Source organism: Falco naumanni, chromosome 12 (assembly GCF_017639655.2).
Source record: "Falco naumanni isolate bFalNau1 chromosome 12, bFalNau1.pat, whole genome shotgun sequence".
In the NCBI taxonomy this organism is placed as follows: Eukaryota; Metazoa; Chordata; class Aves; order Falconiformes; family Falconidae; genus Falco; species Falco naumanni.
In genome coordinates, this window is record NC_054065.1 from 2,366,416 (window position 1) to 2,381,448 (window position 15,033).

The window sequence follows — 15,033 nt, forward strand, 5'->3', positions numbered from 1 at the left end:
TATAAAAATAGAGAAAATACTGAATTTATTAGAGGCTCTTTGGACACACTATGTCCCTGACCTAATTTAGAAGTAAAAAAAAAAAGTAAATTAAACAAAATTATCTTAGAAGACTGGATGAGAGAATCTACCTCCTAAGTATAAAGTCAAGAGTTTAAATTGAACAAACATGAAGGATTAATACCAACTTCTAGAAATGTTACTATTCATCAGCAAAGTGTCATTTGAGTGCTCATGCAGATTATTTGCACATTATTTTCTTTTCTATGTCTGTACCAGAAGTGAAACATGATTTACAGTACATTACTGCCATTATCTTTAAAGCTTTCATGTGAAAAAACTTTGAATTAATTTTATTTTTGAAAGCAAAATAGGAAAATATTACCTGCAGCTTGGCATTTTGAGTTTGTAGAGTTGTATTTTGTTCCTGTAGAGAAACAGTCTGTCTCTGAAGTGCAAGAATCTGAGCCTGCAGATTACTATTCTGTGTCTCAAGTTGCTTTAATTGTGTCTTCAGTGCTTGCTTCTCTGCCTGCAGTGTAGCATTCTTTATATGTTAAAAAAAAAAAAAAGAAAAAAAGAAAAATTGAGTTCACTGCTGTTTACTGAACTTTGAGAAAACCACCCCTTATTTCTCCAAAAGAAACAGAGCAGCATGACTTCGCAGAGATTTACAAGGTGGAAGCAACACAAAGTGGTATTATCACCGTAGGTTAAGATTGAAAAAAATGGGTAACTAATATTGTACCTATGGAGAAATAGTAGAGAAATCTCCGTGACTCATATAAATAACGATTATGTAAGAGGGATTTAAGAGATATCTGTGGGTTCAAAAGGGCCAATGTATGTTTCCACATTTCCTTTTAAATGCTGGTCAAGTGCTTTATGAAATCCCTCAGAGCAGAATCCAGCTGCTTCATGAAACTGTATTTAATTCAGATTCTGCTTGGTGTGTAAACTAGGTGATAAATTGTATACTTTCTTAACAATACTCTCATTCGTATTACTGGAACAGCTCACAACGAATAGTTAAAATCAGAATAGTATTTAAAACACATCTTACATTCCTTTCCACTTCGATTAATCTATCTTTAACTTTCAATAATTCTCTAGTAGTTTCCTGATTTTCTTTCTCCCACTTATTGACAGACTGATTTTCTTCTCCACTTCTTGGAGGTGAATTCTGAACCATCCTTTCCTCTTCTTGTCTTTGCTTGAGAGCTTCATAGTTCTTCTTCACCTGAAATTATTTAGGACAACTTCCATTAGGTTTAGAATTTTTCATTGTCTACATCTTGATTTATTACATGACCGTACCACTTCCCAAAGAACAGTAAGTGCTATATTACTGTATTTCCACATTTGCTTTTTGTATATGTTTGGGGAGATGATGTCAAAATTATTTATGGATATGGATAGCTTAACCCTGAGAAACACTTGTCTAACAAAGAGACCTCTATTTTCTGTTTTATTTCAGCACTTTTAACTGTATCCCCCAACTTTGTCCTACAACCAAGGAGACTGTATTTCTTTTTTTAACCAGTCCACTTGGGCTGTTCAAGGTAGGTCAGAAAACTGAAAATGACTACTTTTGGCATCCCAAATCAAATCAACTTCAGATTATTTATCCACCTGACATATTCAATGACCAATGAATAAACTCAGCAACTTTTCATGTGATTTCTACACTGTGCCTGTATTACTGCAGTCTCTAAAAAGCAGTCATGCCTTTGTCCTGCTTTACCTCATCCGAACAATGTGCATCTTTTGCCATCTTACACAAAAGGTCAAATGTAGAAATAACAATAGCTGGTATAGGAGTACTTTAATCTTACAGAAAAAAATGTCATTCTCCTTACTGTTTTAAGTTCCTGACGGAGTTGCTGGTTTAGATTTGTTGATTCTTCTAAACGAGCCTCCAAAGCAGCAATTTTTTCTTCCTTTATTTCAAGAGACTTCTTAAGTGTGGATTCTAATTTTGACTCCAAAAGCTTGTACCTACTGGTCAATGACATCACACACACAAAAAAATATCTGTATTTCAAAAAATTGAGGTATTTAAATTCTAAAGTTTTCTGAAACATTTCAGCATACATTTAGAATACATTCAGAAATGCTTGAATGCTGACTCTATTCAAAGCATGAAGACACCTCAGTACTAGTATCAAGCCCTATGTTTAAAAACAGACATAAAATGGTAGTAAAAAACATTTCTGAATCCTTCTTTCTTTTAATTAGATACACAAAAAGCCACGTTCAGCCACACCAGTAGGGTGCTGGCTTTATTTGGATCGTTAGTGTGTGTGTGATGACAGCACTCTTCCTTCTGGCTCAACTCCAGTGAATCCAGCGGGGACCCAAACCAAATTAGAATGCAAAATATTTGGAGAGCGAGATTTTCCATTTCCATTTCCTGCCAGCTCACAAACAGGAGGACGAGGGAAGGAGACGGAACACAGTACTTTGCAGGTGCATACTCATTTGATGTATGAATGTACAAATTGCTCACTCTGCCCAGCTGCTTGATATTTTAAGACTGTTACCACTCCTGATGTGCAAAGCTTCCATTATTTGCCATATTTACAACACTGTAGGGCACCTAAAAACCCCAAACCACGTATCTGGGAAAGAAGTGGTCAGATTTAGAATATATTGGTTTAGAACAGCATCTCATTTTAAGAAAATACTGAAAACCCACACTAATTAATCACTTTTAAGCACTAAGTCACTGTACGTGTACTCAGAATCTGGAAAACATCCCACATCTCTTCACAGTGGGATAAAATAAAATAAACCAGACCACTAATATCCCCCTTTTTAATCTCAACTGCTGAAGAATCTATCAATTTACTCAATGGAACAGATTGCAAGAGATTGAATGGACAACAGCATTAGATCTAGTCAGGAACTGGAGCAGAAGACCAATGGTAAGTGAATTCAGAAGTAGAAAGCTGTCCAGTAGCATCATGTAGTAGGATGAGAAATCCTAGATTTTAAGGTATGACAAGTAATTCACAGGGACTTAAGAAGCAGTAGGCAGTCTATGACTAGGAGAACAGATAGCATTTCATCTTCTTGAGCTAAAGCATGTATTCAGCTACAAATAAGATTTTTTTTTTTACTGAAAAGTTAACACAATTATACAGGAAACAAGAAAAAAGATTAATAGCAGAGATCCAATATCCAGTTTCCTTTTGAACACCTGAGAATGAAAGATGGTACAAATTTCCTAATACCATTGAGGTGTGGTAATTTCAGGTTCAGAGTCAAAATCCATTTGACTAAAGACAATAGCCATTTGAAAGGCAAAAGAAAACTGGTCTCTCCAATCAGGGAGAGAGAAATTGTGCATTTTTCATTTCCTTCATCAAAATGAGAGAGGCTGACCAAAAATACACTGAGAAGTAATTTTGGCTACAAGGACCCTAGCTTTCTACAGGCCTGAAGAAATAATTGCTAATGCCTCACCTACGTAATGATATAAGGAAAGCAACCCAGGTACCTTTTGGATGAATGGAAAAGCTGAGAATAATGGAAAGGCAGGATAGTGGCAGAGCAAAATTTCAAATCAGCCAATGTTTCCACTTTGAAAACAAATATTGCCTATTCACAATTCTCCAGCTCTACATGAAGTTTGAGAAGAAGCTCAAACAGTAGCATAGCCCAAATTCCTTCACATCTAAAACTATTTGGCCACAAGCCTGAGCTCAGAGGTAGGCTAATGTTCTGGGTAAGCTTCAAGATACAATGCTCACTGCGTACCTCCCCATGATCAGCCTGAATAGGCACATCATACTCAGCCTGATATCCAAGTATCTTCTAGCATCAAATATTCCATCTGCTTTTGTGGTGCTCTCACATAATCAGTGCTCGACAACCAAGTTTACCACAAACACCTTTCTAGACAGGCATTGTCTCCTGCTGCAAAGCAATCTGCAAAGAATTAAGCATGAGCTGTTCTTAGGGCAGTGCAGTTGAGCAGCACCAGGTTGCAAGAGATCTAATGCCAGTAGCTAACATTTGCCAAGTGCAGGTCAACCAACATGTAATGCTCGAGCCTGCTCCTTGGTCTGGGCTCTTAATACATAATATATAGGTAGCAAAAAAATGAGCAGTGACTCCTTGAAAAAGGAATACCCGTTAGAAGAGAACTACGGGGATGTGGGGCAAATGAAAGGAACATTAACTTATTTGTTTAATTCCCAGACACAGCTAACCTGAAAGCAAAGGAAGAAATTAAACCAGTCATGATAGGTGCCATAAGTATGTTAAAAGTTCATTTACAGATTGTAATACAACAAAATCTGGATAAACCTCTCTATTCCACAGGGACACATAACTCCAAATCTTCTTCCAAATTAGATTTATAGATCCAATGTAACATCATTATGTAAAATGTGAAGGAATCACTTGTATTGTACGGCCCAAAATCATAATTCATATAATGTCACAAACCTACAAGAAGTTAACCTACAACATCTCATCTTCAGAAATATAAGCACTTGTAAAGGGTAAGTGCTCTTGTCTGGGAAACAGAAGTAGACTCGCAAATCCTCTCATGTAGTATAATTTGCAAAAGCACCTTTACAGAACAATATTAACTCCCTTTGCAGAAGCACTCCAACCACTTGGAATCTGGAACATGATTCAGAAAACTGTTGCTCAGTCTAGACTTCTTCGTCTAAGCAGTTTAAGCTTCAACTCAGCTCAAGGATTAGTTCTTTGTACAGTATATTGACCTAAGGACAAACCAAATGCATACTATGCACTGTATGCTACACAGTTATGCTTAAATCAGAAGAGATCACACTAGTCAAAGTTCTGAGGACTCTTCTTGACAGAATTTCTCATCTGTGAGCTGAGAACAGTGGATGAAAGACACCACCAGAAAACAAGAGGTGGTAACAGATTCTCCCTACAGGATTCTGGCACCACCCCAGTAACAGAGCACTGGAAGCAAGAAAGGGAACTGAAGGAAAAAAAAAAGTTATTTGGTTTTATTTATATATATATATATATATATAAGGCCCAAAAATCAATCTAAGTGTTCACAAAAATCGGTTGTTAATAACAGATCATGAAAGCAGCTTTGTTGGTTTTGTTTTTAAAGAGCACAACTGAATAGCATCGTGAAATAATGATTGGCTAGAAGCCCATACTAGTCTGCTTTTCTCCTGTCACAAATTTTCCCCAGATCCCTGCAGGATAAGACAGAACACAACATACAGTAGAGGAAACAGATGTCAGGATAGCAGCTGTTTTATAATGGCAGGTGTGGTAGAGTGATAGAGCCCTTATGAAGTTTCAGAGACACTCAAGAAGTATTGGATACTTCCCAGCTTGCGTAAATGAGAATGCAGTTTCCTTTTGGTAGGAAGAACTAGAAGGGAACAGTTGTAAGGAAAGAGCAAGACAGTTTTAAGGTAACCCATTTTGTGACAAAAGTGTAAAAACTATTTCCATCAGTCAAGCAGTCTAAAAGGAAAAATCCCCAAACTTCGGTCCTAGTATCTTTTACTGCTACTGTTCCAGCTGCTCATTAGAACAGAAAACATTTTCATTATATATTAACTGTATCTACTGACATACCTCAAGAAATTTCTTAGTAACAAAAACCAGCAACTCCCTTTCACAGCCAGCTGAATTTTTTACAAGCACATCAACTACCTTATTAATTTCAAAGAACAACAAGTTCCATTTTGGGTCTATTAGTGTGCCTTAAAAATCTAAGAGCATGCATAAAACCAGTCCATAAAACCATCTTCTCTTTATGAATAAAAAAGACCCTCACTTCTATGCTGCTGCAGGTGGGCATTCTTACCTGTCGTCACTGCTCTGCTCATCATGCAAGAGACGCTCCTTGTTTAAGCCTATTTTTTCAAGTTCATGGGCAAGTTTTTCTAGATCATTGTTCATTTGTTGAGTCTTTAATTTTTCATTCACCAAGTCCTTATGCAGAAAAAATTACAGTCAGTATTATCACGTAAATCAATAATGTAGCTTTAATCCTAGAAGTGCTGAGGCAAGAGTCTTTTATCGCTACATGACTGGAATAACTCTGCTTTCCTTCCAACTGTTAGCTTTCAAGCTATATTAGACATTATATTGCAACTGTTAACGTGAATTCACTCCCTCCCTTCCTGTAGAACTCGCCTTTCAAATTGAGTCTTGAACATTACGGTGAAGGGGAGGTGTTTCAGTCAGAACAAATACTAACATGAAGAACCTGAACAACGTTCATTTAACAAAGGCTCCATGGCTGCCTGTACGCAACCTTACAGAACGAGGTATAATATGGTTATATTATTCCATTGTTTTATTATGATTATATACATTTTGATTATCTAAAGCTTTCCCTACTGTAGCCATTAAAGATGTTAATAGTACACAGATTAAAGCATAAAAAATACAAAAGACAACCTTTTTTCAAAAATACAGATATAATTTCTCTACGTTACAAACAGATTATGACTGGAATGGTAACTAATTTCTGCTTACCTCTCGTAAAGTGACAAGGGTTTTCTTATCAATGGTAGCTCTTTTCACGAGTTCTTTATTTTCTTTTTCTAGTTCTTTCAGGCGAACACATGACTCTTTATATACAACTATTTCTTTAAATAGAGATTTATTTTCCCTTTCCAGATTACTAATTTTTACATTGTTTTCTTCTAAGGTACTATCTTTAATTTCTGCTTGTTGTCGAAGTCTCTTATTTTCTTTCTCTAGCTGTTTCTTATCTTTTTCCAGTTGAGAAGTCTCTTGTTCTAACAATTTATTCTCCTTTTCTAATTGTTCTAGGCGCTTACTAGAGATTTTCAACTCTTCCAAGTTCTTTTGCAGAGTCTGATTTTCAGACTCTAAATCTTGTAATTCACTTTCTAATTGCTGAATCTTCTTATTGCTGTTTTCAAGGGCTTTCTGTAGCCTTTGGTTTTCTGTGTCCAGGCCTTGGTAGCTGACTTCCAAGCGTTCAGTTTTCTTAAATGAGGCTTTCATGAGTTCAAGGCTTTTTTTAAGCTGCTCCTTTTCACTCTCCAGTTCCTTATTTTCTAGTTGTAACTGTGCCACTTTAATGCTTGTACACTTCAAGGATTCAATTGTTCTTCTTAATTCTAAATTTTCCTCATCCAGTTGCGAATTCTCCTTTTCTAATGATTCTAATTGAAAAGTGAGATTTTTTAGGCTATCCAAAGTTTTTTTCAGTTTTCTGTTTTCCATTTCCAGGTCTGAGTTTTCTTGTTCTAAGGCCTCGATCTTCTCGCAAGTAATTTTTAAGTTAGTAATTTTTTTCTGTAATAGTTCATTTTCCTTCTCCAGACGATGCAGCTCATTCTCAAGTTCTTCTGCTCTCTCCCCTTTCTCTTTATAGTGTTCCAGTTCTTTTCTGACTTGTTTTTTTTCAAATTCAATCTTATTTAACTTACTACTGGTCTCTTTAATGGACTCATGAAGGATTTTATTTTCTTTTTCAATTTCTTTCATTCTCGCTTCAGCACTGATTTGTGAGCGTTGTCTCAGAGAAGCTACAGTTTGATTCAAATGTTCATTTTCTTGTTCTAAAAGCTTAATCTAATTTGGGTAGAAAATTTGTAAACTCTGGTGAACAACTTGCCAACAAGTAATTACTTCCATATATAAACTGAAAGTTACTAAGCTAGTAAGATTACATCATATTTCCCTTTTATTTTAAGTTTTTTAAAAAACAATTCTCTTGCTCTATTGGTATTTAAAGCATTACAAACATTGTGTATGTACACACATGGAAGTCTGACAACAAAAGAAGTCAAAGTGAATCTTCAAATATCTTCCTCTTGGATATTAGCAAATAAAATAAAAATAAAACTAACAAAGCACAACCCAAAAGAAAGTTGTATCTGTTTTTTAGCATAATTTCATTTTCATCTGCATTTATCCAGATTTAGACTTTCTTTTTTTAAACTCTCTAATTTCCAGAGATGCGTGTCCACAAAGAATGAAAGTGTAGTCAAGTTCTAAACCAAACCTGAGATGCAGGGAGGTGTGGGATCCATAAAAGTGTCTTTATTTCACTTTGAAAAAACAGAGGTGATTGGTGGGCTATGAGGGCATCCTGATCAGTCAATAACATTTTGTGAAGGAACACATCAAAGTTACATTAGTTTTCTGAGTTAAAATGAACCCTTGGACGTGCTGTTCCAACAGCTTCCAGAGAAAGTAAATCATATTATAACGGAATTGTTTTCTTAGGTAACATACTCCCATATCTACTTCAAGGATAAAGGCAGCATTTACAGCTTAATCTTAGTACATCTTGACTTTTACAGTTACTCCAAATAATTATAAATTGTTTGGGTATGTAACAACAGGCAACAAAATCCAGAAAACTGTTTAAATCAATATTTAGGAATACACTAATAGCATAAGGGATGTTTCAACAATAAACTGTTTTGGAGAAAGCCAAAAAGTGTCAGTTGCAATGATAAACAGACTGAGAAAATTACAGACTGTTCTTTCATATTTAAGTCTGAATGTAACTATTAATTATAGCATCTGTGACTCCATTCCCAGCAATGACAAACTTCTGAAATGATTAACGAGAAACTAATCAACAGGTGTGTAAAACCACAACTTTGTAACACTTCTTTACATAACCTTGTACTTTACTGAACATGTATAATTATTTTCCATGAATTCTGCTCCTATAAATGAAAAAATAATGATCAATGCCTCCATAGTTTCTGATTAAATCAAATGACCCCTGTATAGTCAACTCACACTAAGCTTCAGCACAGGATTTGTAAAAGCCACAAAAGATGCTGCTAACCCATCACAGCTCTTAAGAACATTATTTTTAAGCAGAAATAGCCCCACTGAAATGTCAGTCCTACTCCAACACATTTTAAAACAATATATGTATCTGTGATGGTTGCACTGGGACTTAGGACTTACTCCAGAAAGTTTTGGTCCTTTTTTCCTAGAGCATACTTCTAATACAATGTATAAATCTATTACTGTAACAATGAAACTTCTAAACAAGTCAAGCTGGCATATTTTCCATATTTTCTTTAAAAGTATCCTTAAATGAAAGTAAAGCTTCAGTGCTGAGGGTTTGGGGGTTTTTTAGTTTGTTTTGGGAGGTTTTTTTGGTTGTTTTTTTTTTACTTTTTGTCTCTTTTCTAAGTCTAGAATTTCATTTACTGATTAAATTTGGCCTTTAAAGTTTTCAGGACTTTTGAAATATAATATTCTGTATTGCAACATACAAAAGATAACTACAGTTCTAATTCTGAAAGACTTGATTACTAAATGGGGGATATTTCCAGAGTTTCCATAACTCTTGCTTTCTAGTGGCAGCCTTCCACAGGTCCTCTGAATTGCTCTGCAAAGATCTTTAGAAGGTGTCAGCACCCTTTAGATACAGATACGTCAGTGACATTCAGTACCCACCCCAATACAGCTCAAATCACTTACAAAGACCCAGATGCCTGTTTCTGGCAACCAAAAATAAATTCTGCTAGCCACCCACAAGTCACAGCTAGAAAACATTCCACTATAGGGCAATATTATGAAACTGGACATGATGGTTCCTACCCCAGAAAAACAAGACTGAACGACACAGGAAGAACAGTTTCAGCAGTGGAGCAGCAGACCAGCTCTGCTATACTGGTCTCTGTCTAGTCCCTTCAAGGGTCAGGCTGCTGCAATTCTCATTAATACTCCAACATTACTTCAAACACTGACCAGCTGTCTGGAACCTGTTTTCCTCCATTGAGCGGCGTCTGGCTTACCTCCAAAGTTCCCAATTTTCTATTTTGGCTGAGCTACACCCTTTAAGCAACTATAGCAAACATACAGCCCAGGAAAGCCACAGAAGCCTTACAAAACACTAAAAAGTTCTAAAACTAACAGTGAAGCCTCAGCTAAAGATGAATCATGTGTCTCACTGGCTGCAGGTCTTAGACAAGCAATTGTGCTGCAGATGTGTCCTTTCAGCAAATCTGCTCCATTTACAACACTTTTGTGCCTGTAAAAAAAGTACAAAAGGAGAACAGTACAGTACAATGCAGCATTAAAACTTGATTTTGCTACTCACTTGTCGCTCTGAGTTTTCGCGAAGTGTTTCAAGTGTCTTTTCAAGCTGTGCTTTTTCTTTCATCAAATCTTTGCTCAAATTCTGACTGTTCTGAAGACTTTGTTTCTCTTGACTAATTTCATTCTCTAGCTCTTCAAGCTGGGGAAAAAGAAATACATTTTTTAAAATGTACTTAAAAATTACAATAGTATTACTCTTAGCTAGGTTGAAGGTACACCAATAGCAATGAATTTGTAAACGAAGAAGGTTGAAGGAAAGAAGAAAATGGAATCTTCTGTTCTATATCTGAAACAATTCATCTCTTCTTTACTTCTGCCAGAATTTTCTCCCTGGCTCAGCAGACTGTATCTATAATGTACTTTTGCATTAAAAAAAAGGGTCAGATTTTATTAGGCGCTGGGTATTTCCCAAGCATCTTTTTTTCCTCTTAAAGTTCCATTTTAGTGAGATTTTATACTGCTTCGCCAAGTCCCTTTTAACTTATAAGGACTGAATGTTGTTTGATCTTACTCAACTATTTCAGGAGATACTTATGACTATTCCTTGGGAATTAAATAAACAGGTTTGTTTTGTCAAATGGTTCCAACTCGCAATGTCATCAGACAGCAAAACTCTTTACAAGTGAAAAGAAGCAAGTGTGATTTTTCTGTCACATATAAGTTATAATTACTTAGAATATAAACCTTCCAGCAGGTGATTGCTTCTATGTCAAGTCCATTGTCCACACGCTACCCAGTCCTAGAGAAGTCCAGACATAACTCAGACTCCAGGGGGAATACTTTTAGAAATAAATTATCTTAGTTATATACATTTAATTGCTGCTAAGTAATACTGAGAAGTAAAATCACAAAGAGGTTGTAGAATGGAATTTGTTACTCCATGAAGCAATTTGTTGATCCAAAATATGCAAAAAGCATGGTATCAATCAGGCCAGAACCTGAATTCAATATTTCTCTTAGGATGAGAATACTAGTGTTTGACCAGCCTTTTGTTTCCTTCTCCTTCTCCCAAATTCCAGTTTTCCCGGTCCCTTGCTTAGCAGACCAATGCATATTTTACAGGGATATTGGCACTTCAATAGGTTTTTGCAAAGGAGAAGTAACTGGCTCAATCGCCCTAGCAGCAATGCAGTCACCCTCCACTTGGGAACCAAATTTACCCATTGCCTGACCAACTGCCAACTGGGCACTGGAACTGTAGTTCCTGTGGTCACTTACCTTTTATTTATGAGACTATTATTGGTTTGTTTTAAGAGAAAGCGTGTCCAAATACAAGTAGGCTATGAATACAGGATTGGTAACAGGCATTTTGTTCAGCTTCATGCTTTCTACTGAAGTGATCACTGTTCAAGTATCATTTTTAGGGGCAAGTGAGAAAAAGGACTTGTCACCAGACATCTAAGGTGGTAAGAACAGTATCAGACAACCACAAGGATCTACTGCTTCTTATACCTACTCCTTTCTTTTGTATCCTCCTAGCTGTCTTTCTGGTACTATACAGAAACTCAAAGCAGCACACAGGCTGCTGCAAAAACCATCATATTGTTGAGAAATCAGAAAAAGCATGGAAGTATGAAATACAGTAGGGATTTCTTTCATATATTTTTAATTATCTCTTGCCCACTAAGAACAGTCTAACACCTGAAACATCTGAAGCAAAAGCTATTTCAGAAACTTTAAGACATTTCACTTCACTGTAATTAGTCCCCGTTTTTCTCAAATTTTTACTCTCTATAGATATCACTGAATAAACTATTTGATAATACGTAATTTGCAGAGTAAAATATTGTAGATAAATCTGCCAAACTCCTCTCATTCATTCATTTGCTCATCAATTCCTTGGCCCGTGTTCTCTCTTTCTCAGTTACAAATGAGGACACATAACAGAGTTTTTCTGCTTAGACTTACCAGTCAATCTCCACCTATGTACACACACCTTCCCCTGATTACAAAAAATAGTGTTCTCAAGTATCATAAAAGTTTCATTACTCATTTATATCCCTAATATGTTAATATTTTTCCCCCTACTGGTGTAAGACCTTTCTGAATATAACGATCGTATTCTTACATCAATAAAAAAGCATCACTAAAAAAGAAAAAAAAAATCTCTCAGAGGTTGTTTTCTTTTTTACCATAACCTTACAGACACTGTAACACCATTTAAGACCCCAGTAATACTTTTTCCAAAATAACAGGAATTCGTAAAATTATCCTTTAGAAAGAAAGTGGCTAGCAACATTATGTAACTCAGACAATTCAGACATACACTGATGATTACCTTTTTGCTAAGTCTTTGGTTTTCTTTTTCCATCTTCAGAATCCTCGAACTACTGCCTTCTACAGAACCCACTGCACTTTGCAATTCTTCCACTGTCTTCAGCAAACTTTGGTTTTCCATTTCCAGCTTCAGCAGTCTGCTTGATGTCAGTTCATTTACTTCATGGCCAAGTGATTTCTGTGGCACTGTATGAGAAAAACACCATAAAGAAAAAAGGTTACCTATTACCCGGTCTTCTTGGACTTTGCATTTTTAGACTTCGGGGATATAGAAGCCTTTGATGGTCCTCCAATGCTTTCTTGGTGAATAGAGCTAGTTAGGATTAATTACCCATCCTCCTTACCTAACAGGTAAGGCTGCAGATGCATAAAAGGAAACCTTCTACTCATCCTAATGTTCCTAATCACAGCGGAGATTTGTTTCCAGAAACTGAGGATGTATTTCTGAATTTCCACAAATCCTTTGTATGGGATCCCATGTATGACCAAGCATGCTATATTGGAAGAATCAAAAATTTGCCACAGCTATCTCTGCAAACTATTACTCTGAGAAGCTTTAACAAAACTTTCTTAACTTTGAGAACAGTAAAGCAAGTCTGAATGGCAACACAGTATAACTACAAGGTATTTATGGGGTTTGTATCTCTGTTTAACTGAACAAGAAGCACAAGAACAGGGACATTTCATGTAGGCTGTATCTCCAAGGATACATGGGAATGAGCAAAAAAAAGACCAACCAAACCACAAGAAAACATGCCCCCCCCCCCAAACTGTCACCTTCCTCCAGAGAACAAGACTCTCTACTTTAGAAATAAGGACCTCTAATTTCCTAATGCTGTCCAGCCTCTGAGCTTTCAATTTTTCTATTTTATCTGTTTGCAAGTATTACTCTGTTTACCTTCAGAAAGTTCAGTAGTCCTATTTATCTGTTCAAGTTCCCAGCCAAGATGCAATGATTCATCCATACTTTGTTTCTGAGCCATTTCTAGAGTCATATTTTCCTCCATGAGTTCCTCAATCTTCTTTCTGTCCATATCACGTTCCTTAAAAATTATTTCATATGTAACATTAAAAAAAAAGTCTCAACATGCACAAATTATTTTAGTATCTAGTATGCCACAGAGGAATGCAAAGTGTATTTTCTGATTTGCTAATACACAGTAGGCAGGGAGGAACAGACAGAAGTATGGAGAACTTGCAAGTGTAACAACCAGTAAAGAAAAATACGCAGAGAAGAACCTCTTCTCATCTTTTTCAAGTTCACTTCTCTCCAAGAACCAGGGAAGAAAGTATACATAAGCACAGCTTGGTAGCACACAAAAAAACCCAAACTGACAGAGAAGCAAAATTTTACCTTCTCTAATCTATCCTAAGACTACTTTGATGCAAAAAAGCTGTAACAGGACTCAGTCTGTGATGAGAGCTTCTCACCTGGCTCTTTACGAACCCCTTCACCCACACCCTAACAGGAATAAGTTGCAGCTGTAACTCTAAACATTTTGCAGAAAATGAAAGTAAACAGAAGATAATAATCTGCCATCCCTTACAGAAAAGGCCCCCCAACCCACCTACCCCTGGCAAAATATGACTATATTTTAGAATACTTATTTTTGGAGAAAACCCAATTAAAAACAGAATTATTTTGCGAAGAACCTTCTGATAAATATGTCACCATATTGCCAGAATTTGAAATACAAATCGCCTCTTTTATCTACGTATTTAAGTGACAAAAGACTGCCTTCACATAAAAAAAACCCTTCATCTTATTGTTCTTACTAATGAGTCTTTGTATTTCTTATCACTGTAATTTAGCTACCCAATTAAACACTGTACTGCCTTTTAAGAAGAGTACTGCCTTTGCAGTTTTTCCTTCCCTAGGAAACTATCTGAAAAGTGTTAGTAAATCAAGAAATACCCTCTTCCTCTCCTCGCCACTATTTTGATTGGAAATTCATTAAAAAAAAAAAAATTAATTCAATGCACATCAGTTGTCTTTGTTATCCTCCATTTACACTTACCATCTCCATATCATGCAATTTAGCTTTTAATTGTAGATTCTCTTTTTCTAACTCATGTAATTTATCAGAACGGGCTCGGGTCCCCTCTAATTGATCTTCCAACATTGTCTTGGTTTCTAGCAACACCTGATTGTCTTCCTTCAATTCCTACAAGAATTAAGCAACCACAAAACCTCAACAAAAGCATTTCCTTATTCATACAAACTTTGATACACATAATCGCTAGTTTTAGAAATGTTGCTCTAATGCTAAAACATTATTTTGGAAGCTGTAACAGACATTTCATAAAACCAAAATTACAGGAATTTCACATAACTGTAACTTACAAAACTGTCACGAAAAGAAAATTCTACATAAATTAAATAATCCCTAAACCATTAAGAATAAAGTATTTGTAATTACAATCAAACCATAAATATCTCTGCGATTTGAGATGTGATCTGGAAAGGTGTATTGCACATGCATGGATTACAGCTAAACAGAAGGCTGACATCAATAAAACTTAGAGGTGTCTGGCTCAAAACAAACAAAAATAAGTACTTCACATACCATGTAACTGAACTGCGGAGCTTACTGTACATAACTGTGTAGATGAAAAGGCTTACATGTTTTGAGAAGTCATATAATTCATGCAAGAGAAGGCCAGAAAGCTCCACATACCACCTCT

General features: G+C 36.0%; 1 protein-coding gene across 15 annotated transcripts in view; it reads right to left on the reverse strand.

The window, feature by feature from the left end:
- CCDC88A (coiled-coil domain containing 88A) overlaps positions 1-15,033 on the reverse strand; it is a 79,844-nt gene that overhangs the window by 24,341 nt on the left and 40,470 nt on the right. For 12 of the 15 annotated variants that reach the window (XM_040611594.1, XM_040611592.1, XM_040611591.1 and 9 more), the window contains 9 exons: positions 14,367-14,513; positions 13,247-13,391; positions 12,350-12,534; positions 10,073-10,210; positions 6,499-7,569; positions 5,822-5,949; positions 1,860-2,001; positions 1,064-1,240; positions 386-547 (listed from right to left, as the gene is read on the reverse strand). In XM_040611594.1, the coding sequence (XP_040467528.1) occupies positions 386-547; positions 1,064-1,240; positions 1,860-2,001; positions 5,822-5,949; positions 6,499-7,569; positions 10,073-10,210; positions 12,350-12,534; positions 13,247-13,391; positions 14,367-14,513 (2,295 nt within the window). The remainder of the gene's footprint in view (positions 1-385; positions 548-1,063; positions 1,241-1,859; positions 2,002-5,821; positions 5,950-6,498; positions 7,570-10,072; positions 10,211-12,349; positions 12,535-13,246; positions 13,392-14,366; positions 14,514-15,033) is intronic. The other 3 variants (XM_040611593.1, XM_040611587.1, XM_040611583.1) reach the window with 1 other exon arrangement.